The sequence below is a fragment of the Thamnophis sirtalis genome, unplaced genomic scaffold (assembly GCF_051295495.1).
Source record: "Thamnophis sirtalis isolate CommonGarterSnake01/CBP01778 unplaced genomic scaffold, rThaSir2_p1.2 scaffold_2, whole genome shotgun sequence".
NCBI classification, from domain to species: domain Eukaryota; kingdom Metazoa; phylum Chordata; class Lepidosauria; order Squamata; family Natricidae; genus Thamnophis; species Thamnophis sirtalis.
Window position 1 is genome coordinate 140,994,293 of NW_028261382.1, and position 24,928 is coordinate 141,019,220.

General features: G+C 39.0%; 1 protein-coding gene across 1 annotated transcript; it reads left to right on the forward strand.

Moving 5' to 3' along the window:
• The first annotated feature begins 1,603 nt into the window (after positions 1–1,603).
• Positions 1,604–24,454, forward strand: ALKAL1 (ALK and LTK ligand 1). The gene is made up of 5 exons (XM_087703864.1): positions 1,604–2,217; positions 17,296–17,349; positions 18,686–18,766; positions 21,955–22,031; positions 23,776–24,454. The coding sequence occupies exons 1-4, from the start codon at positions 1,845–1,847 to the stop codon at positions 22,017–22,019; spliced, it is 573 nt and encodes a 190-aa protein (XP_087559990.1). The 5' UTR covers positions 1,604–1,844; the 3' UTR covers positions 22,020–22,031; positions 23,776–24,454.
• The last annotated feature ends 474 nt before the right edge of the window (positions 24,455–24,928 follow it).

Genomic DNA, 24,928 nt, shown 5'->3' on the forward strand with positions numbered 1-24,928 from the left:
GGGGAAATGAAAGAGAAAAAACTACTCCTTGTACCAAAGAGTCTGAAACATCTCCTAATCTGGTGAAAATTTAATTTCACAAGTAGGTAAGAGTCATCTCAGTTGATGGTTCTGAACTGGTTTCTCAGGGGGGACAAGTGGGACGGATGAAGTTTGTCAGGGAAGAAAAAAGTTGGCTTTTTTCGTTGAGCCAAGGAAGGATGATTAAGAGAAAGTTTCGTTGTCTGCCTGCCACCCACCTAAAGTCGATAGCACTCTAATGGACAGGCGGCAAGGAAACTACCGTATATAAACCAGATCTATGGCTGTTGTCGCCTGCCAGCTCCCAAGGAGGCTGACAAATCTTTGGTGGGGGAAGAAGATTCCTGCATCAAGAGGCAACGTGGGCAGGTAACACTTTGTCTTGTCTTTTCATGCCCTATATAAGAGAAGGGTTAGAAATGTTTTGCTAATGCTAGGCAAGCCTTTAACGGGGTTCAACGGGTGGGTGGGAATTTATTTCATCTTCATTTTGGAGATGCTGCTTTCCCGGGAGAACTCCGTCTGTTCCCAGAAAATGCAACACCTGTCCGCCATTTCCAATACTGGGACTGAAGGAAGAGATTTCCCCGTCTTCCTTTGTACTTTAAAAGTAGAGAAAACTCATTGGAAGAGATTTTGAATTAACTGAATGGATCTTCAGCTCCCCTTTGTCTGGAACTGAAGGCTATTAACTTACTTAAGGCTATTAAAGTCTGAATCGGTGAACTTCAGCCCACAGAAATGTTTTTATGTGCGATACCAAGCAGGAGTTGCCACAGCATTGAACAAGAACAAATCGTGAGACGTTGCACCGGGATAGGTATCCGTAGGGGCTGTGAAATTATCAGGGGAAACACCTTTAGTGTTGTTATTTCATTAATTGATCTGAAAAACAGAAGGGAAAGCAAATGGTTTTCAGGTCCTAGAAGTGTATGTATCGGAAGTGGAAGTTTGTCAGTGCGGAAGAGAATCCTACATAAGAGAAACAACATCTTTAATCCCTCCAATTATTTCAGCTGCACTGTATTATCTAATCAACTGCGTGTTCCTGAGGAAATCTGTAGGTCAGATCCTCCTAGACCAGCCTTTCGGTCTCGTGAGGAAGAAGAACTGTCGATCGTTCTCCGTCTCCCTAGCCGAGCTCCGCGGGGAAAGAAATCTTTCGAGCGCCTAAAAGTTTCAGGGACTCTTTGGAAAATACCAGGCAGTCGTTCACACATACACCCCTTCCCCGGAGCACTTTCCCGTCACATCCCTCAGATTTGAGTACGCCTGGCTAAGTCTTCTTTCCTCACAATCTTGGATAGAATCTATATAGCCGCCCGAGATTGAAAAGCAAAGCTGCCGCGGCGGTCCGGTGGGCGGGGTCGTCCTGGCGGGACCGCTCAGTCAAAGAAGTGCCTCCCTTCCCAATCGCCTGCGCGGCCGCTCCCAGGAAACCCGACTGGCGATTCGCGAGCCCTCTTCCCTCCCTCCTCCCTCCCCCCACCCGAAGGGACTATTTCTTCGGCCGGGGCCGGGCGAAGCGAACACTTGTAGCCGCGGGAGTGACAGCGCTCTCACCGATCACTTGTGCGCGCGCCCCAGCAGAGTCACGTGTCTTTGCCCCACTGGGAGCAGGCAAAGCAGGAGGCGCTGCTACAACCGATCTCGTGCTGCCCCGTGGCCGTGGGTGACCTCTTCAGATCGCCCCCGCCCGGCGCGCCCTGACTCTCCCCTTCCCCGCCCGTCCCCTCGCACCATGAGGAAAGCTCTCCGGATGGGTAGGGAGGGAAGCTAACCGGAGGGTTATTGCTTCTTTTCTCCTCCCAGGCGACCGAGAGATGCCCGGGGCTACGAAATGTCGCCGTCGCCACGTGTTGTCTGCCCTGGTCTTCTGTCTAGTCCTCACTTCAGCTCGGACGTCCCGCTTGGAAAGCGGTAGAGATGCCGCCTTCCAAAGCAAAGCCAAAGGTCTCCAAGGGCCCGCAGGGGATCGGAAAACGCTGCTCGACTTGCTGCTCAAAGGTCTGGTGGACAGCAGCAGCTTCCAGGTAGCCTCTGATCCCTTCAGGAAGGAACGGGTCATCGCTCGCCGCTTCGCCAACAGCGGCGCCCATTATTCCTCGGCAGCTCTGGACCGCGAAGCCAAAGTTAGCTCTTCCTCGACTTCCAGGGAGCGAGCGCCCAGGTTCTTAGCCGCTTCCAGGCATTCAGGTAAGAAACTCGAAACTCCGTAGCGTCCCTCTTTTCCTCTTCCTTTGGTCCTTTCTCTTGTGGGCCACTTGGAGTCTGATCTCCGTGGGGCTGGTGCGAAGAGCGAGACGTCCCCAGCTCCTTGTACCAAACTGTTTTTCGAGTTTGCGCTACTAAAATATCCCGCTTTGTTTTAATGCCCAGAGATTGGGTTTGGGGGTGCGGAGCTGCAGGTCTCATGTCAAACTGCAAGGCTTATCAGTGATGCTCACTGATCCTGTTGGTCAGAATTGAGGGGGGGGGGGAGTATAAAGACTTGAAAAGCCGCAGATAACCGGCACATGGGTTTTAGATGGCTTTGGGATTGATCTGGTCTTAAATCTTACCCCATTATATCATTGAAAGGATATTCTGTTGAATTATTTAGTTAGGCTTGAGGAAACTTAAAAAAAAACTTTAGGCATTTTGGTGACAGTTGGAAGCATTTTCAGACGTTCAGGATACATTTTGATTGGAAAGGAGTTCTTCTTTCTTAGGTACTTTTTTACTGCTGAACAGGAGTACCTTGGATGTAAAAGGATGTAAAACTATTAAAGCAGAACTTTAATAGTTTTATAAATAATAAATTAATCTGATACTTTAAGGCACTGATCTCTTGTTTCTATACATCTGCCACATGTTCAGTATGATGCCCTGGAAATGAAGCTGACTTTTCTGACTGTTCTGTGCAGTCTGCCTTTTGTTGCATCTGACATCAAGAATGGCAATTTATACGATCTCCCAAATGCCCTTAATCTAAAAAAGATTATTTAGTCTTTGATCGCTGTATGTCTCCAAAGGACTTTAGTCAAGCTTCCAACAATATTCTTAACAATATGCAAAGTAAAAGAATTAGTAAAATTCTGGCAGATTCCTCAGATGTGGCAGATAATTAAAAATCTGATGGAACAAAAAAAATAGCAGGGAGCTGTTGCTGTTGTATAGTTAGAAACATAGGAAAGTGATGGCAGAAAAAGACAGTGACCCACCAACACTGCTCTTTCAGTTTGTTTTTGTTCGTTTGTTATTTTAATATTTTATTTGTATTTATTTTATTTTAAATTTTTGTTGCACAATGGACATATGTTTATTCAAGTATGTTTTAAATTCAGTTACTGTTGATTGACCCACTACCTCCACTGGAAGATGGTTCCAGGATTCCACTACTCTTTGTGTGAAGTAATACTTTCCAACCTTACTTCTGAAATTCCCTCTTGTCAGTTTCCTTGATTTTTGCTTAATATTGAAAATACTGCCTTCTAGAACATTATTTACACCCTTAATATGTTTAATGGTTTCAATCAGTCCCCCTTTCTCTTCTGTCATCCCTAGTGCTTACTTCACTTCACAGCAGGTTGATTGTGTTTCTTAAGTGAGGCAGAATTTTCAGGTCTTAATTATAAGGAAATAGTTAGCAATTCGCATGCTTCCTAGGTTTCTCTATTTCTTCCTAGCTGATGCAAGGATTATTTAAGGTTGACTCAGCCTTCCATCCTTCCGAGGTTCATACAATCAGGACCCAGATTGTTGGAGGCAATATGCTGACTCTGTAAACTGCTTAGAGTGGGCTGTAAGGCGCTATGAAGCAGTATATAAGTGCTATTGCTGTTGTTATTTGTGTGTAACATTATGGACAGGTCAATATTAATAAGGCAAATCTGCCTGGGAATTAGAGAAGCAAACAGGTTGGTGGGAAACTATTACAATGATCCAGCCTCAGAAACTAATGAATCTGGATGGATTCCTGTACTAAAAGGATTTTACAACAACAAGATCTGGAGAATGAGATTTATCTACATGGTTGACATATTACTCTTAAAACCATACCTATACTCTGTTCATGACAGATGGGTAAAAGGATATCATGGCTAATGATATTGAATGCCAATAAAAGACACAATAGGACTATAAAAGGTACCACATCTAGTTTGTGCAAAATTGATCAATCTCAGCAACTGGTGGCATTTTCAGTTCTTGCCTCAGCATATTAACCTGCATAAAAGGGATCCAGATAGTGACTTTCTTCAGGACACAATTCAAGTATAACATTAAAATATTTTGTTTCTTTCTATAGTGAAACTGAAATAAGATTATTTGCTTCCTGATAATGTTTTTAGGTTACCCTTAAGAACAAAAGACACTTTATTCATAAATTGTGGAGAAGATTTCTTAAGTCTTTTAGCTTTCATGGATTTAGGAGTATGCAATGGAATGGAGGTCTCAGTAAAATACATATAAGTACTCCATTGCTAATTCTTCGGAATTATTTCCTAGTGAAAAATATTTGCTCAGGTCCACTAGTCTCCATGGCACTTACTTATATCTGAATTGCGTCCAGGGACTATGATTAATTATAATTATTTTCTTTAGCGGCACTATAGAAAATTGTTGAGTACCTTGGACAGCAAGAAGATGAAATAAAGCCAGAAAACTTACTGGAAACTCTAACAATGAAGCTAAAAGTTACATATTTTGGAAACATAATGCAGAAATAAGACAAATGGACAATTCTCTGATTGAAAAAATAGGGGAATGGGGAAAGAAGGTTGGTAGAAGACAAGATGGTTGGAAGTTTACAGAGGTTCCAAGCAGTTACTTAAAGTCTTGGTGAATGATTGTGCATTGGATCATAGAAATTACTATGCAAGAAGAAGAACAACAATAATAGCTTCTAATTCTACTATTATTAATTATGTATTAAATCTATTTTTATAATATTGCATTAAGTATTATAAAAATTTATATGAATTTCATTGCAAAGCAACAGCAATAACACCAAAAATGATATGTTTGTGATACAAAGTTATTTTGTAGTACAATGATGTTTGAATTATAAGAATTGTAAAGCAGTTGAGGCTAATAAGTACTGAAAACCAGACTGGATGATCCTGGGAAGACTTTTAGCTGTAGAAATTCACTGGCTAGCTTTGGGGCAATCACTCCTTTTCAGCACAACTTTCCTCATTTAGCTTTTGTGAAGGTAATATGAAGGATGGTCCATTATGAATCATTGAGCTCCTGCAGAAGTGTGTGTGTGTGTGTGTGTGTGTTTGAAGGACATAATTAAGTTTATCTTGAAGTATTAATAACTAAACTAAGAATTCAGACTCAGCACAGGCAGGATCTAAGTAGCCCTGTTTCATGATACTGCATATTTGATATTTTCTTCAAAAGAAAATTTTGCTGACCACAAGCAAATTTGCGTGAAAGAGATCTTTATGTCTACAGCTGTAGTTTATATGTTGAGGCTTCTTCAAAAGCAAAAAACTGTAATAGCATTTGTCACAGCATTCTTCATTGAGTTGATGTTAAGTACTATTAAGGGTGGTATACATTAATATAAAGTGGGCAAACATTCTTTTTAAAAACAAAAACAAAATCTAGTCTATATAAATAGAAACTGTTTTTATTTGAAATTCTCTTGATTTTTAAAATACATAAATGACTGAAACATTAAGAGATTTCATTTTATAATCATCTCTAAAATGTTGGTTAATTATAACCTCAATAAAGTAAAATCAACCACTGATATCTTTGAAGACAGGGAATATATTTTCAAATAAATGATAATAAAACATTTACCTAATATATAGGGAAATAAGGGCTGCCTGGGAGATGATTTGTGATTTTGTCTGAAAATTGAGATAACTGAACATTTGATTCTTAGTTATCAGTAAACAGACACTGCCCGTTATAATATATATCTCAGGTATCAATTACCAAAAACATTTTTTAAAAAAAATAGATCACTCATGAGTTTGCCAATATTCTATTTTAAAAAAATATATTTTTGGTAATTGATACCTGAGTTATATATTATAAAGGGCAGTGCTTGTTTCCAGGGTTTGGGACCTAATTAATCTGGTTAATTTAAGGGTAGGAATAGCTCCCCTCCTTCAAAAAAAACAGCAACACCGTACAATGATCAGATAATTAACAATGCATCACCAGAATGCATAAAAGAATTCAGAGAGATAATAGGGAGGGAAGGACAAGAATTTTCATAGTACAGAAATTGAAGGAAATATAAGAAAGAAACTTAAATTACCGTATTTTTCAGAGTATAAGACACACCCTTTTCCCTCAAAAAAAGAGGGTGAAAATTTTATTCACTGAATACAGCATTTTTGGCCTACCGAAACCCTACTTTGCAAAAATAGACTTGCAGAGGGTTTGGGAGGCTTGCAAAGTGCTCCTGAGGTGTGGGGAGGACCCTTTTTTGCTCATTTTTGGCTCCCCAGCCCCCAGGAGCACTCTAAAGCTTCCCAAAGCCTTGCACCCTCTTTTTTTTTTTGCAAAAAATGAGGCGTGCAGATGGTTTGGGAGGCATGCAGAGTGCAAAAACTTGCAAATCAGCAAAAGAGGTCAGTATATTTATTGACTTGTTTTCATTCCCAAACTATACAGCCTCTCCTCTGCCTTCTCCTCAGAAAGAACAAAGCCCTCCAACTAAAAAAAAAAATTGAAACAAAGAATAACTGAGAAGAGCACACAAATCAATAAATTAAGGTTGCCTGCATGGAGCCTATTGCCTGTTCCAAAGAAACAGCTAGTATAAGTATTAACAGATGCCAATCCTGTAATATCAAATATAAGCACCAGCTCACTATAAGAAACAAACCAACTAATGTACAGCATGACAGCAGTTTAACTGAATACCTTGGATGCAAAAATCAACACTGAAAAAGCCAAACTGTGCACCAGCAGAATAGAAGATCAGATTGGATAATAAGATCAGCATGCTAAGTTCAGATTCAAACAAGATGAAAGAAAAGAAGCTGAAGAATAAAAGGACCAAAGAACACCTGATCAAAAAATATCACCTAGAAAAAAGGAAAAGAAGGAAGCACTGAAAAATAATAGCTATAACCAAGAAGATCAGCACATATGAAGCTTGAATTGCACACTAGAGGTAAAATCTCCAATTCACTCTAATTAAAAATGTTTCTACCAATCCATCAATGGACGGGCTGTAATCAACCCTGCAAAGAAAGAGCAATAAAGACTTCTCTTAATGGTTTTCAGATAAGGAAGGGAATGCTGGAGTAAAGACAAAGCACAGTTATGGGAAAACCTCCAAAAATACAACTTTGATAAAGGAGGTATTGAAGAATAAAAAAGAAGCTGAAATGAAAAAAATGTAATAGTAGGAGAATTAGAGGATAAAAGGGCAAGGAAGATCAAGAATTGGTCAATGCCAGGTAAAGATGAACTGCATGGATTTTAGTTGCAACATGTGACTATTCTATGCTCACTCATTGCCAAGCAATTTAACAATATAGAAAATGAAACTTGAAAAATAGTGAACATCCGATAAAACCTACCTAATAATAAAATAACCAACAAAAGAGGCAGCATCAGGCAATTACAGTCCAATTATCTGCTTACCAACAACTTTCAAATTGTTAACTGGTGTGATAACTGATGCAATTCAATAGCATCTAGTTGAAAACAAAGTCTGTCCACCTGAGCAGAAAGGAAACTGCCCGAATAGCAGAAAATTAAAAAAAAAAAAGATCAGCTCTTAATTGACAAGATGGTTTTGGAAAATTGCAAGAAAAGGAAAACCAACCTGAATGTAGCTTGGATTTATTACAAGAAGGCATATGACTCTCTGGGACATAATTTGATAATCAAGTGCCTAGAAATATCAGGAATCAACGTCAGAAACTTTGTGCAAAGATTGATGGCAGAATGGAAGTCATAGCTGCTGTTCCATGGTTACAGACTGGGAGAGGATAATATCAAAAGAGGAAATGTTTAAGGAAACTTACTGTCGCTATTATTATTTGTCATTGCACCGATTCCTCAGTCAACAACACTGAACAAGTCAGGACATGGCTGTTAAATATCAAAAATATCTGCCAGGCTCACACACCTCTTTTACATGCATAATCAAAACTGTCTGCATACAGTATATAGCCAAGATACTGCACTGGCATTTGGACTGGACAAATGTGCCACACTTAACATCAATAGGAGAAATATTGTGAAAACTGAAGAAGGCAAGATGTTCCATCGAAATAAGATTAAGAGTCAGATGAAGATGATCACTACAAATATCTGGGATTCCTTCAAGCTGACAGTATTGAAGTCGAAAGGAAGGTTGGTGAATATATCACAAGAGTGAAGATGATCTTAAAATCCAAACTCAGTGGTGGAAATACCATCAAGGTAATTAACATCTGAGAAATTCCAGTCATTAGATACACAGCTGAAATAGTTCATTGGACTCAAGAACAGCCAATCATTTTTTATTCATACTGTTTACTGTATTGGATGAGTTTGAGGATTTGGGACATATTTTTCCCCCTTTCTCATAAATACTTAACAAGCAATTATTTCCTTTTGAGCTATGTAGATTACTCAAAGCACAGAAAAAGAGTAAACCAAAGAAATGCAAGTAAATAAACTAAACCTAGTTTATGCCAACATTCACATAGAGCAGGGGTGTCAAACTCATGTCATCACAGGAGCATCATGTGACATATCAGGACTCCCCCCCCCCTTTGCTAAACCGGACATGGACATGGCCAGCACATAACCAGTGGTGGGTTGCAAATATCTTTACTACTGGTTCAGGTGCGCTCCTGCACACTCGCGCACGCAACATTTCTGCGCATGCACAGAAGCGTCCAGGCAGGTGGGCGGGGCCTCCCACCACTGATACCACAGGTTCGGCTCAACCGGGCCGAACCAGGAGCAACCCACCACTGCAGGTAACACATCCGGCCGATGGCCGGGAGCTTGACAACCCTGGCCTAGAGTATTTGAATTGGTAGCTGATTGTCCCATAATCAAATAATTACAAATACATTATTCTTAATTCTGTTAATAGTTAAATTTCACAGAACCCATTTAAAGCATTACACAACTCCATACAACCTTTTAAGTGAACTTTCAATAGTGTTATACTATTATAAAGTAATACCTTATATAATTTTCCTTCCTGCTGCGTTTGTTTATGATATTCATTACAAAGTAGACCATATATTGTCATTAAATGTATTTTTATGATTTTTATTATTATACATCTTGCACAAAATCAGTAGCAGCTGCTACTGACTGAATCCTCCTTAATTGAAAAGAAGTTGTACAAGAATTCCAAGTCTGATACTTCAAAGCACTACATTGTTACCAGCTGCAGAAAAATAAACGAAGATTGACAGAGTGAATTCCACCACTTATTGTACCATTTTTTCTTCCTTCATTTTAAGTTCAATTTAGTTGATATGAAATGTTCCAATACTCTGTCCAGCAGACCTTGCAAGAGATAGCATGCAGAGGCTGCTAATGTTTTTGTTCATAGTTCCATTGCAACATACTTGATGTGGTTTTTCTTCAAAAATTCTTTCTGTACTCTGACCTTTATATTTTTTTCCCTTCTTTGTTTATAACAGTGAATAAAAAAAGAAGTGGGAATTCTTGGTGCCATATCTCAGCAATCAAATAGGATATGGACCAGACTGTGGGGTTCTGCAGGAATATGAGTGGGTGGGGGAGGGGGACAGGAAAAGTGGGCATATTTGTGCACTGTTATGACACACTTGTCACTTTTCTTGAATATTTTCCCTCTCTTTTGATGCACATATTTTTCCTTATTCAATCATGTAAAGTACTTGGAGATTTCCTGGACAAGTGTCTGCAATTTTCTTGGAAAGATTTTTCATTTATCATTGCCTTCTTTCTAGGTCTTTGGCTGGCTTAAAGTCACATATCTGGCAGGACTAGAACTCATGATCTTCCAGTTTCTAGCATGATGCCTTAAACCAAGAATTTTATTTTGAGCTTGAAACAAAACATACTGACTATTCAGAACACTTTAGCAGTATTATTTCAGCAACTCCAAGAATCCTAACTGGATTTTTTGAGTGGGTTAGTTGTAAAAAGAAGAAGGAGAAGATGATGATTTCTTTTTCATGAACAGACTGACAGAAACTGTGCCTGAGGTTACTATCAATTTTGAAACTGATTCTGAACCATTACCAAAGTTCTGTCTAGGCAGAAGAATAGTAGTCAGGCAAGCTGAACAAAAATATGGGTTGATACCTGCACTAGGAGGAAATTAAATGAACAGTTGTAAGTGCAGACAAGGTAGAGAAAATAAAGAGAAAAGAGTAGTTTGTGCAGAAAAATAAGAACAGTGTGGAAAGAAGACTGTGGAGGTGGAGGAGGAAAAGAGTATATGAAAAAAATTGTATGGAGAACAGTAGAAGCAAGAAGAATAGAATGGTAGCACACACCAAAGACATTATAAATTTCTGAGGATATAATTATGCAGATTATAATTATATAGATGAAGAAGATTCAAATGAACATTGCTTGTATGAGAATTTTATCTCAATCATTTGTTCATATGGGAATGACCTTGGGGGTGGGGAAAACATACTGCTTAGGAAACCATACCATAAAAGTGGACATACCAAATTCTCTTAATGTAGACTTATAAAAAGTAGAATTAGCTCATCTGATCATTTTCTCTTGAAAGTTGACATTGATCTTGTAAATATCCATGTCTCTTTCCACCTTTAATTTTTGATGGTTCACTTGCTGTGACAAAAAAATTGCTCACAATTTAGGGATCTTCTAAACTCGTGAGACTTGATGGTGATTAGGACAAGGATGGCTTTTGTCCAGATTAACTTCTGGCCAATAATGCCCTTTTCAGGACTAATAGATCTTGTGGTTAGTCATCGCTTAGTCACTTCCTATTTGGACTACTACATTACATCCTGCATTTGGCTGCCAGACCACTCAGAGATTACATCTGGTCCAGAATGTCTTCATATGAATAATTATGACTGTAGTATGATAATGTGCTAATTCTACTTCATTAGCTACACTAGTTACCAGTTGGTTACCAGTTTCACTAAGGTGCTGGTTGTCATTTCTAAAGCCCTTCATAGAGCAGGGCCTGGATGTTCATGGGACTCTTCCTCCAATTAAGTCTTCCTTTCACTTGGTTCCATTGCTTTGTGAGCTTAGGTGTTTATGTGCTGATGTATGCAACAACTTCTACCTATTCTGTTTTGTTCTGTTAATGTTGAGTTCCAAAGTGCATTTCAAAATTGTAGGTGAATTGGTTTGCTTGTTGGATTTTGTGCATAGAAATTTATATCTATACAGTAAACATTCAGAAAGATGACGTTGTGGGTTTGACACCTGTGGATTACACAGTCAGCCAAATGTTAAGCCTGGATCTGACATTTTTATCCACCTATTACGTCCGTCCTTAGTACCTGGGATAAACAATGTTATTTTGAGGGTGTTAAAGATATCATTGTAGGCTTATTATTATATTTTTATTCTGCCTTAAAGAAGTATATTTATACATTTATACATTTTGTGATAATCCTCATATGTATGTATGTGTATGTATGATTTTTTCTGTTTCGCTGTCTACATTTTACTATCAACAACAATACATACGGAGACCCAAACTAGAAGTGATGCTATTTTCTTCATATTTATTTTGAAAATTATATAAGTTACAACTGCTTTTTTGATAATTGAAAGTGTAAGAAGTGGTGAGAAAAGTTTAGCCTTTTCTGAAATCACTATTTGCATAGGTATAAATTCAAAGGTTATTTTTTCATAATCAAATAAATTTCAGAAGAGCTTATTTTTATTCATATAATAGCAGTGAAGGTTTAAATTCCCTCTTCAAGTCTTCTGAATTTTATGGAGCAACCTCTTCCAGCCTGGAGGTTCTTAAATCATCAAGGTCCTAAGTACTGTGACTTATCTTATCTATTTATATTAAAGAAGAAAAGATTTTTCTCTTGTTTATGTCTACATTTTACTGCTAATGATAATATATATGGAGAGCCAAACTAGAAGCCACGCAGATGCATGGACCCGAATTCTGAGCAATCTTAGCTGTCCTTTTGCTGTTCAGGAAATTCTGAGACTTGAAGTCATCAATCTAAGGTAGTTCCTAGCTTTCTGTTGAAGCAGCCACAATGCGGAATTCTATATGAAGGATGGAATATTTGTCTTTTGATCAAAGTTATGATATTGGACTTATCACAATCGACTGATTTTGGACTGAAAAAATCATTAAACTGACTGACATGGCTGTCCAAAGCATTTTAAGGAAGTACAAATTTGAATAAAGCATCATTTTGAAATATTAAAACAGTTGTGTTTCGTGCAAAAATTGGTATATTGTTTTGAAAGCTATATCCAGTTGTTTTTGCATACACATGCAGTACAAGCAGTACTTCTGCTGAGAAAGTTATTGAAGTGAAATGACTGTGCACATGTATAAGGAAATATGCACATTTTTCTTATAAGAATTTAAAGGAAAGAAGATTATTCTATAAGAATTAAAATAAGCTGCTGAATGTGCATACCCCTTCTCAACTGATAACCTTGTAATTTCTTTTTTTCATTGTGATGGCAAAAATAAAATATTGTAGAAGAACAGCTTTTTTCCAGTTTAACTATTGAATATTGCCTTAAAGCATGATGAAGGATACAAGAAAAGTTAAAATTAACTGTAGCTTTCATACTATAGTTTTCATTTCTTTCAAATGTACAAAAAAAAGGGTAATGTACTGGCTCACAACATGTTTCTGTTGCAAATTCTTTGCACTTCTTAATGGAACAAATATCGTTCAGTTCTATCCAAATGTGTCCTTTTTTCAATAAGCCAGACGGCTGAGAAGAATCACAAATAAGAAGCAACTTTCCTAGGACTAATAATGAAACTAACTGTATAAGAAAAATTAGGTTATATAACCAGTGTAAAATTGCCATGTTTTTATGTTGAAATTAGAATTTATTTAATTAATTCAATGCCTGATTTTTTTTTACAAAAGATGTTTTTTCATGGTTATGGCTTTAATCTATTTTGAAATAAACATACAGCATATACAGCATATGGAAGATAATAGAGCCAAGGTGGCGCAGTGGTTAAATGCAGCACTGCAGGCTACTGCTAGATCAGCAGTTCAGCGGTTCAAATCTCACCGGCTCAGGGTTGACTCAGCCTTCCATCCTTCCGAGGTGGGTAAAATGAGGACCCAGATTGTTGGGGGCAATATGCTGACTCTCTGTAAACCGCTTAGAGAGGGCTGAAAGCCCTATGAAGCGGTATATAAGTCTACTGCTATAATATGTATTCAGTTGTTGCTCACCAATCTTCTTCCATTAAATACTGTATGCTGCTTCCCAAATAATTAAATGAACACAACTATGAATCTGGAATTAGATTTATTTTATTCCACATAAAGACATGCACCATTGCTGTGTGAGAGACCTTATTTCTTCCCCTTAGTAACTACTTTGTTTGTTCCTAATTGGGAAACTAGAGAGAAAATGAGTCTTTGATCTATGATTCTTTTTCCAGCAGCAACATTCAAATGCAACATTTGAGGGTTCAAGAAGTCATGTGACAGATAGTTCACAAGCATTTGAGATACAGATGGGTAGAATAATTTACATATCATTAGATATTTCTCAAGTAGTTGCCAGGAGAAATGTAAAAAAATTAGTGAAGTCAAGGTAAACTAGTAATCATGAGGATGATTACTTGTGATATATGATGTATTTTAATCTTCTAAGCAGAGTCATTTGATCCAATAAAAACAGCTATATATAGGGTGACCAGACGTCCCGCATTTGGCGGGATAGGCACGCCTTTTCATAATTTTTCCCGCGTCCCGGGCCGTTCTAAAAAAAACCCGCTTTATTTTGGCACTCGCAGCTCGCTCGCTCCCCCGCCCATCAGCTGCTAGCTCGCTCGCTCGTTCCGTTCTACACTAAAAATCTAAGCCAGCCCAGCCTGCCGCTCACTGATTGGCCTGGACTCCAGCCAATCAGTGAGCTGGCTGGAATGGAAATTTTTAAGCATGCTTAGCACACCACGCGAGTCTCTATTTCATTTCGTCTTCGCCATTTGCTTGCTGCTTAACTGGTAAGTAACGGTACCGGTGGGAATCGGGAGGCTTTGCCGCTTCGGGTGGGTGGCGGCGGCCTTTAGCAAGGGAAGGCTTCTCTTGCGAAGGCCTTCCCTAGGGAGGCCACGGTCTGGCTTTCCCGCCCGCCCTGCCTCCTCCACTAGCCTTTGTTGTAGGGCGGCTGGGGGGAGGAGTCGGCCCTCCTCTCCTTCTCCCCCTTTGCAGAGTTTCCCTGTGTCTCCCAGGTCGTGCCCGTCCCCTCTCAAAAGGATTCAGCTCCCTGTGTGCGAGAAAGGCGCTCGCTCACCAGCCTGCCCACCCTTGGCCTCCGGGGACAGCACCTTCCCAACGCCGCTGTTGCCGCACTGGTTCCTTTGCGCCCTGCAGAGTTTCCCTTTGTCTCCCAGGTCGCGCCCGTCCTATGTGCAAGAACCTCTGCAGGGCGCGAAGGAACCAGCGTGGCAGCAGCAGCGCTGGGAAGGTGCTGCCCCCGGAGCCCAAGGGGGGGGCGGGCTGGCAAGCGGGCGCCTTTCCCTGTGTCTCCCAGGTGCGGTTGGGAGGGAAAAGCACTTGGCGCGAAGAAGGACTTTCCTCCAACCAGTGGAACCCCCAATCGCCAGGGGCATCGGACTCCAAATCCCATCGCAGGAATCCCCACTCGCCAAGATCGTAGGACTCCAAGTCCCATCCCCTCCGCCCATCCCCACCAGCGCAGCCCCTGGCACAATCGGGCTGTGATCGGCGGCCGTCCCTGCTGAATCCGCGCCGCCCGCCGCATCAGCTGGAATCTAATTCAAGAGATCTTAATCTTGACAGCATTGTTGGGGTCTGCGGGTTTAGAAATTACTTTAATCAGTGGGATAAAGTCCTTTCCCCCCCCCCCAGCTCTGATGCGGGCGAAAGAAAAGTCCTTTCTTTCCCCCACATCAGAGCTCGGGCGAGCGAAAGAAAGAACTTTACCCCACTGATTAAAGTAATTTCTTCACCCGCAGACCCCAACAACGCTGTCAAGAGTAAGATCTCTTGAATTAGATTCCGGCTGATGTGGCAAGCGGTGCGGATTGCAGCAGGGATGGCTGCTGATTGCGCCAGGGGCTGCGCTGGCGGGGACGGGTGGGGGATGGGACTTGGAGTCCTACGATCTTGGCGAGTGGGGATTCATGCGATGGGATTTGGAGTCCGATGTCCCTGGCAATTGGGGGTTCCGCTGGTTGGAAGAAAGTCCTTTGCGCCAAACGCTTTTCCCTCCCAACCGCACCCCTCTCGCGTTCTTCAGCCCGCTGGACCAATGGGGGCCTGGGGTAAGCGGAGCCTGGCGAGCCTCCCAGGCCGAGAAATTGGAAGGAGCGAAGTTGCGAACGCTCCGAGGAGTGATTAAAGCGCCACGCTCGGAGGAAGTAGCGGCACATGATTGGAGCGGGAAGAGGGGCTGAGTTGGGGCATCCTCGGCATCCCCCGGGTGATCTCCGGGCCCCCGGCTTCCCCATCTCCTCTCCTATGGGGAGACGTGGATCATAATATTGTAAGCCGCCCGGAGTTACCTGTGTGTGAGGTGGGCTGCCCTATGCATTTGCATGTGTGTGCTGGAGAGAGAGTGAAAAAGAGAAGGAGAAATAATTATATTAATTAGATAGATCAGTGTTTCTCTACCTTGGAGACTTGAAAGTGTGTGGACGTCAACTCCCAGAATTCTGGGAGTTGAAGTCTACATACTTTCAAGTCTTTAAGGTGGAGAAACACTGAGATAGATGATAATGAGATGAGGGAGGGAGAGGGAGAGGGAGAGAGAGAGAGAGACCATAACTAGATAGACAGATAGGCAGGCAGATAGACAGATGGATAGAGAGAAAAAGAGAGAGATAGGTAGGCAGGCAAATAGATGGATGGAGAAAGAGAGGGGGAAAGAGGGAGAAGGATACCATAACTAGATAGACAGATAGGCAGGCAGATAGACAGACAGACAGATGGATGGATAGAGAGAGAGAGGATGTGTATAATTAAGGTGACCAGACGTCCCTAGCGAGGCCGCGGGCTGGTAGTAACCGCCGTGGCCAGCTCCCTCCCCCCCCCCCGGTCAAAGGTGTCCCTCTTTGCCAATCTGAAAATCTGGTTACCTTAGCTATATAATTCTCAAAGTTTTTCATGGAAATTAATTTAGATATGACATTCAGCCAGACTGAGGTTTGCAGGATATCTTAATTCCATTCAGATCAATTTTTATGCCTTTCAGAATTTCCTTTTCCTCTACCACATCATCTATTGATTAAACCTGAACGCATCCTTACATGTTGCCTCAAGGTCCCATTCATTACAAAAAGCCCCTTGAAGAGTGACCAAATATATGCAGACAAAAAATGATCTGTACCCCAGCCAACATTGGTAGGATCAGACAACCTTTTTTCTGATACTTGTATATACCAATAATAACAATTCCTATTAATTTTTTCTTTTCCCTCCTTTCCCTTCTTATGTGATGCTTTCTTCCTCTCTGTGCATAGTCCTATGTTGTTCTATAAATAATACTATGCTTTGATATTAGATAAACATAAATAGAGTTTTAGAATTATTCAGCAAACAAATGAACATATAGGAATATTTTCCAAATTTAAATACAGCATGTATTGAATAAATAAAAACACATAGTTAAAGAAATAGTACTTATAACACCACATGTCAGAAGCTGTCAAAGTTTGCTTTGAAGTTTATTTTTAAAACTCCTATCCTTACTCTGCCCTGGTTCCTATGCAGAATAAGTTGTGCCCCACCTGACTGATTATTCACAGCAATTGTTAGTGAAGCTCATCTCCATCTTCACTTTCCTACATTGTCTCTTCATGCACACACATAGTTTTACTCAAGGAATCAGTATTTCTTCTGGACATAAAGGAACATCTTTTATCTATATGCAATGTTCCTTTTATAGAGAACTCTTATACTTGCTATTCCTGCATTTAGATTGATAACTGAGTGCCTAAAAATGGGTATGTTAATTTTATTTTGAATATTTTTAGCTTTACAATTGTTGATATAAAATGGAAAATAAAACAGTTTCTTAATAAGTGTTATAGATATGCATATTATAAAGCATATTATTATTGTATTTTATTATTGTCATCTGTTGTTATTATTGTCTTATGATATCTCTATTGTTTCACAGAGGTATTTCCAAGAGATTCCAGTTTAAAAGACAAATTCATCAAACACTTTACAGGTAAAAGCTATACAAAATATATTTAGACAACCTCTATCCAAATGTTGATTGAGTGTTTCCAGCAATGTTCAGATGACAAAGCTATTCAAAGAAATACAAAATTAGGACCATGATATGGCTAAAAACAATCAGGAGAAAGTGACTGCTTACCTTCATTTGAATGCATACTTCATCACTATGCTAACAGCATGCAGTTAACCATGGCATCATCCATCCATCTATCCATCTATCCATCTTCTATGGCTGTCCATCACAGTTAATTACTCTTGAGTGGCTTACAGTTCAGAAAATATTATGATTAAAAATAAAAACAGATTTCAAAACAATAAAAAATGGTAAAACCAATAAAATAAATATTAAATATCTAATTCATAGACAAGAGATATATAGCATGCCAGGGATCAAAAAGATAAGGGGCTAAAATAAAACATAAAATTTAATTGAATTACAATCCAAACTCATTTAAATTCATACTTTTTTGTTAACATGATTACTTCCATGTATCTAAACAGTACTCTTATTTTTTTCCCTTTTTTATGTTAACTTATAGTTATTTGCTGTTCAGTCATTGGTTTGGGATGGGTGGCTACATAAATTGAATAAATAAATAAAATACAATTTTAATATATGTCTTTGAAAAAAGTTGCATAACTATAGCAGCATAACCTCCTGGAACCTGAAATTGTTTTGTGTATTTGCACAAATTCCGGATTACAAAAAGATTCAACTCATTTCAGGGATGGGGACTGAAGGAGCTGAGCTATAATCTTATACTTATTTATATATTATCCCACTTTTATTATTTTTATAAACAATTACTACTGGTTCTGTAGGTATGGCTTGGTGGGTGTGGCTTGGTGGGCATGGCAGGGGAAGGATACTGTAAAATTTCCATTCCCACCTCACCCCAGGGGAAGCATACTGCAGAATCCCCATTCTCTCTCTAGAGGCGCAGAATAGATGGGGTCAGAGGTGGTATTTATTGATTCTCCAAACTACTCAAAATTTCCACTACCAAATCTCCAGAACTGGTCAGAACCTGCTGAATACCACCTCTGATAGTAGGTACTAAAGGGGTTGGAAAGAATTTCAGAAATTATGTTTCTGGATGCTTGCAGCTCTTGTCATTTTAATTTTATAAGTTTTATAAACATGATAAATGTTATGTAACCAAGTCAGAAGTTTATTTAGTATTGTATTTTAAATTGAGAATGCAAATTTTAGCAGATTAAAAATGAATCAAATATAGGTAAAATGATTTTTTTTCTCAGTTGAGTAATTTTAAAAAAAATACCAAAATTTTGTGTTTCATTAATTATTATGTGTTACCAAACAGGTCCTGTTACATTTTCAGCTGAATGTAGTAAGCATTTCCATCGTCTATATCATAATACACGGGACTGTTCAACACCAGCTTGTAAGTTGCAACTAAAATTAAATTCATGTTTCACAATCAGGTCACTAAATTGATGCTCTTATTACAGGGCTATTTCACCAGGGACGTGCAGTCAGGGGAGGCAGGGGAGGCAAGGCCTCACCACTGTCTTCATGAAAAGAAAAAAAAAATTAAAAGGAAAAAGGCTGAGGTAGTTCCTGCCAGAGTCACAGTGGATGACTCTGCTTAGTGCTTAACTGATTAAAAAAGCTCTTTAAAAAGTGCCCTCTGCAGGAGGAGGCGAGAGAACCATGTGCCTCATTTAATCTATCTTTATGATCACTTCAGCAGTGTTAAGCAAGGGTTAAAAGGCAGACAAGAGGAGAGTTGAAATCCTCTGTGAAACAGCTGGAAAAGGTATGTGGGTCAGAGGGAGGGGGGAGGAATTCAAAATTATTATAATTTGTAAGTAATTGTAATTTGTATTATTGTAAGTAATTTGTGTGTGTGTGTGTTTTACCCGCCTCTGCTGGTGCACAGGCTGGCACTTTATTTTTTATTTTTTAAAGCCCTGCCGCCACCTCTGCCATAGAGCGGGATGTGTCCCGCTCTATGGCAGACGTGGCTACAGGACTTTAAAGCGTATGTCTGCCAGCACCGTGGCTTCGGCGGGGCTTTCAGAAAGCCATACCAAAGCCCTGCCGAAGCCCTGCCGCCGCATTTGCCATACAGGTGGAACAAGTCCCAGCACCGCGTCTGCCATTGAGTGGGATGCATCCCGCCTGTATGGCAGATGCAGCGGCAGGGCTTCAGCGGGGCTTTCGGAAAACCGCACCGGGGCTTTGGCACTGGCGCTGGCAGACATACGCTTTAAAGTCCTGGCGCTGTGTCCGCAATAGAGCGGGATGAGTCTCGCCTGTATGGCGGACGTGGCAGCAGGGCTTTAAAGTCCCGATGCTGTGTCCGCCATAGAGCAGGATGCATCCCGCCTGTATGGTGGACGTGGCGGCAGGGCTTCGGCAGGGCTTTCCGAAAGCCCCGCCGAAGCCCCAGCGCTGGCATACATAGGCTTTAAAGTCCCGGCACCGCGTCCGCCATAGAGTGGGACGTGTCTCGCCTGTATGGCGGATGCGATGGCAGGTCTTTGGCAGGGCTTTCAGAAAGCCACGCCAGGGCTTTGGTGCGGCTTTCCAAAAGCCCCACCGAAGCCCCGGCGCTAGCAGACATAGGGCGGCTTTTGCCCGCTTGTCTCACTGGCCATAAACCTCACCGCACGTCACTGTATTTCACTAACCTCCTTTGAGAAAATTATGTCTATACATTTGCTATTATCTTGCCAAATAACTCAAATCTATGATAATGGCTAAAGCAGGTTATTAAATTTATTGATTTAGTGATGATGGATGGAATTATTCACTGAATAGCTATCTTATGTTTAATCATAAAAGTCAATTTTATTGATTATTGATTGGATTTGATTATTCACTTTTGAGAATCTATTTTCTTCCTTCTCTTTAACAGTTTATCCAGTTGGGGTCTTTATTGCATAATTGTTTCCACGTGAACAATGGAATTGTATGGGACATTCAATTTCCATTTGTAACCTTTCATATTTTTAGTCTTCTTTTCTTATCACAAAAAATTGGTTGATGAAAATAAAATGTGCAATGTATTTTCATTAATGTATAGGGGATATTCTATCTCCCTGTACTTAGCAAACCAATCATATTTATTGAATAATTAATTATATTAAAATTACATTCAAGAATTTTGTGGTAGACTTTTGTCTCTACCCTAAACAGATCTGGAGAGGAAGTATTTTATCCTTATAAACATGTAAACCATAGTTTTTTTTAACCTAGAAGAAAAGGTTGAATAAAATGTATTGTGGGGAATTTTTTGCAGTACAGGAAGTCTGCTACAGAATTTTCTAGTAATGGGTCTTGTTTACAGTAAGGTAGGATATTTTAAGAAAGCAAAAAAAAAAAAAAACCCAGATCAAATAATGCATAGAAGCATTTTTTTTATCTGAATGGGAGGCATATTGAAGACTATTAGTATTCTACATATATCTGATTTCAATTTAGTAGATGGATTATTGAATATAATATAATTATTCAATATTAAAGAAATATTTTACAGTACTAACTTTCTTCAGTACTGACTTTTTGAGGGGTTCTTGGAACTGGCACTTGAACAGATTTTTCCAGGCTCTTGACCCCTGCTGTTTTTCAATGCTTTTATATATGGCTAAAATATATATAAAAGAAAAATAACAGAATGAAAACTAGTGAAAAATGTAGATTTGAACTGATAATATGTGGTCATTTAGAGTAGGCCACAACTAGATAGCATGTAATCAATCTGGGTATAATGCTGTAGCCTTAGAATGTTTTTCTTATTGGACTGTTGTTCCTATTTATTTTAATGAGAATCACTTTGGTGAAACTATATAGAGATTTGCACTCACTGTCAACTGATACTTAATAAAAGCCAATCATTTGATCACTAGCTTTTTTTGAAAAAAATGTGGCATCCTCAATTATCTTCTAATGTAAAGTATTGCAGTCGGAAGTCATGAACCCTTTTTAATTGAAAAAAAAAGAGATAATTTAAATTATTGTAACTTTGTACTTACTTTAATAGGTGTGTGCTAAATTGCTCATATCAACAATTCTTTGTCTAGAACAGACATTTTGGATGGTTCTTTACCAGAACAGTATATGTACACTTTGAAGGAATGCTGAATGAAGAATAAATGTAGACAGAAATATTTCTATTCTGCGTAGAATTTTTTTTTGGGGGGGTAGGAGGAGATGGTAAGAAATAACTAAGACCGGATATCTTCATAGGAGGGAGAGAAGTGAAAGGAAGTTTCTGAAAAGATTGAAAGTGAGCAGGACAATGAGTTATGCTATGCAGTGATATCACAGCAGCTGAGGAGAAACTGTGACACACTGCATTGTTTCTGAAGTGAGGGAGAGCAGAGCACCAGCATTGCCCTAAATACCCTATAAAATAATTCAGACTTCTCTGCAGATTTTATTTCTGCCAAACTTTGATCAATCCAGAAATCAGAATTCGGAAGTGTGCTTTCCATTTGTGAACACATTTATGAGCATTTTTAGGAAAAAAAACTTTTCTACTCTGATATTATACAAATGTTCTCTTCAGGATTGAGCTACATGATGCTAATTGAAACTAACAATTTGGTTCTGTCATATTCATAGATTATAAAAGATGTGCAAGATTGCTGACAAGGTTGGCGATGAGTCCACTGTGCACACAGTCATAGGAAGACAATTAGGTAAGCATTTATTTAAACTTTAAATAAATAGACAAATAATTATTTGGATGATCTTAGCTATTTTTATCAGAAACCAATAGTCACAGCAAATTGTTTATATTGAATATTGTTGGTTTCCATATATCCTTTCTTGTAGTAGTCACAATTCATTTTTGTGTGCATCATAAAAGCCTATATAGAAGTAAACTTAACACCACGAGTCATCATGCTGTCGTCACATGATGTATCGTGACTTTGTCCCCCTTCACTAAAATAGGCATGTGTGTGGTATCTAGCCAGCAGGCCACAAGTTTCACACCCCTGTTCTATATCATGAATCTTTTTTTAAAAAAATGCATAGAATACAGCACCCCAAAACACTTGGTTTTACCAGGATTCAGTCATAGTCTTTTCCCCCATCCAGATCCCTACACCTTTCAGACACTGAGAAAGGGCAGCGACAGCATTACATGAGTCACCTGGAATAGAAAGGGCAGCGACAGCATTACATGAGTCACCTGAGTATCGTTGTATTTGGTGGTACCTCATCCCATGATGGCAAATTATATCACCCAGTGGCTTCATGTAAATATTAAAAAGGAATGGAGAGAGCACTAAGCCCCGGAGCACACTTCAAAGAAGACACTATGGGCTGGACCTATCGCTGTAGCCAGCTCAAAAGAATACCATGGTCAATGGTATTGTAAGCCGATGAGAGGTCAAGGAGAGCAAAGATGAATGCACTAGGCCTATCCTGCTCTCGCCAGAGATTATCCATAAATGTGACCAATGCTGTTTCTGTCTCACAACCAGGCCTGAAACTTGATTGGAAGGGATTTAGATAATCTGTTTCCTCCATGATCCTCTGAAGCTGCCAAGCAACCATCTTCTGTATCAACTTTACTAAAGGGGAAAGTGGGTGGAAATTGTCCAGACAGGTGGGACATGGTTTTTTTAAAGGAGGGGGGTGAACCAGAGTCTATTTATTCATCATAGCAGGGTTTTTTTTTATTGCAGCACCCTTGTTATGATTGGAAACTGTCCTGCAATCTACTAAAACACAATAATGCTAACATAACTATAGTGTGAGATGGTTTAGAGGAGTTACTAGGCAAATTAATTTTGATCTGCATTGTAAGGGCCTAATTTTGCAGAAGTCCTGCTAAATGTTGCTACATATTTAGCTAAACTTTGCTATCTTGGCTATCTAAGCAGAATTGGCATTAATTGGAATTTGTATGAGAAACTATCTAAGAAATCCAGAACTGAGGCTATAATAAACCAATTTAAATGACTAAAATATTTGATAAGCTCTCACTGCATGGCATGAGTTTTCTTCTACACCATTTCAGAGCTGTGAGAACTTACTGGAGGAAACTACTGATATATTATATTTTCTGATGTTGCAGCAACAAATATTTTATAACTTTGAGATATGCATTTACATATTGCACTAATATGTAATCTTCTTATTTAAAAAGTGACATTGTAGCAAAGGACTCATCACCTAATTTACATGTAGGTTGGAAAAAGGATGTTAAAAAAGCCCATTCAGGAGAGATTGCTCTGCACAAAGTTGTTAATATTTTGGTTCTGTGCTACCTTTACACATATATTTGGTCTGTGATGTTTCTCCTACCTGCTGAATATTGAGTAGTGTGTAATGTAGCCATAGTCTGAAAGATTCATTTTATAATACAGGAATAATTCTATAACACATTTTTGTTTTTTATTGACTACCATTATTGATTTATTATTAAATTAGGTGGATACCTCTGTGATAACTGATCTTTCAGACATTCCTGCTAACACTGAACTCTGATTTGCCGAGAAAGTGCCTTGAAATCTGCCCCAAGACAATAGAGAAGATATCCTGTGCTTTTTGATTTATAAATGTTTGGTACTAGATACATTTTATTTTCATATATGTTTGATATTCCAAACTCTGTGAAAGGAACATATTTTATTTGAATGTGTAAATTTGCTGCCTATATCTTAAATCAGCCAATTTATTTAAATATATTGTATATAATGACTACTAATATGCTACTTAATTGTTTTAAATATATGCAGGGAATTAGTTGATGTTTGTGTTATCTTGTTTCATTGTATTTTATTGCTCAGGCTCTTAATTTCATTATTTGCACTAACTTGAAATTCAGAGGTCTCTGTAACTGAAAAAGGAATGGTTTACTTTCAATAGAAATGTTTTATATTATGAAGCTTTGAATTAAGTGTATGTATGTTTCTTTGCGTGCAATATATGTGTGCATCTGTGTATGTATATTTTGCACATCTGAACAAAATGCACACAAATGCTTTATAAGGCTGTTCTGGATTATCATCAGTTACATTTGTACTGGCACTTAATAAAAATGTTATAAATAATGTAAATATAAAAGACTGGAAGACTGCAATGCAGCTTTGATGGAATAAAAGCAAAATTAAAGGTGTTAACAGTTTATGTTCTTATTGATGAATTTCAGATATGGAAAAGCATAGTGGATTTGAGTAGCACTGTAATAATTACGGTGTGATACTAGTTCCCTACTTTCTACAGCTATCCCAGATTTAAATGTCTTTTACATACATATAAGCAAAGGGTAAAGATTACAACTTGTAGCTATAATACCCAGCCATCAATGACTCCATTGATATGAATACATTCTTAAAGCCTGTTAACAAAGAAATGTCTAAGCTTTTCACATAAAAAACTAAGCAATAAAAAATAGCAATAAAGGAAAATACTCGTAGTTCAGAGAGGTCCTTGGTGCTCTCTCAGCTTGGCTGTTTTTTTGCAGACCTTTTTATTAACCAAACTATGTAACTTCACCAGTGCTAGTGGTCCAATTCTATGAATCTGAAGCAGGGGTGGGTTCCTGTACTTGTTGGTACCGGTAAGCTTCGGGCACACTTCA

What these genes read in the sequence shown, in the direction of transcription:
- ALKAL1 (XM_087703864.1), top strand. Translation starts at nt 1,845, where the DNA reads ATGCCCGGGGCTACGAAATGTCGCCGTCGCCACGTGTTGTCTGCCCTG. An exon ending in AGCCGCTTCCAGGCATTCAG is followed by an intron (nt 2,218 to 17,295) that starts GTAAGAAACTCG and finishes ATTGTTTCACAG; the next exon opens with AGGTATTTCCAAGAGATTCC. An exon ending in ATTCATCAAACACTTTACAG is followed by an intron (nt 17,350 to 18,685) that starts GTAAAAGCTATA and finishes GTTACCAAACAG; the next exon opens with GTCCTGTTACATTTTCAGCT.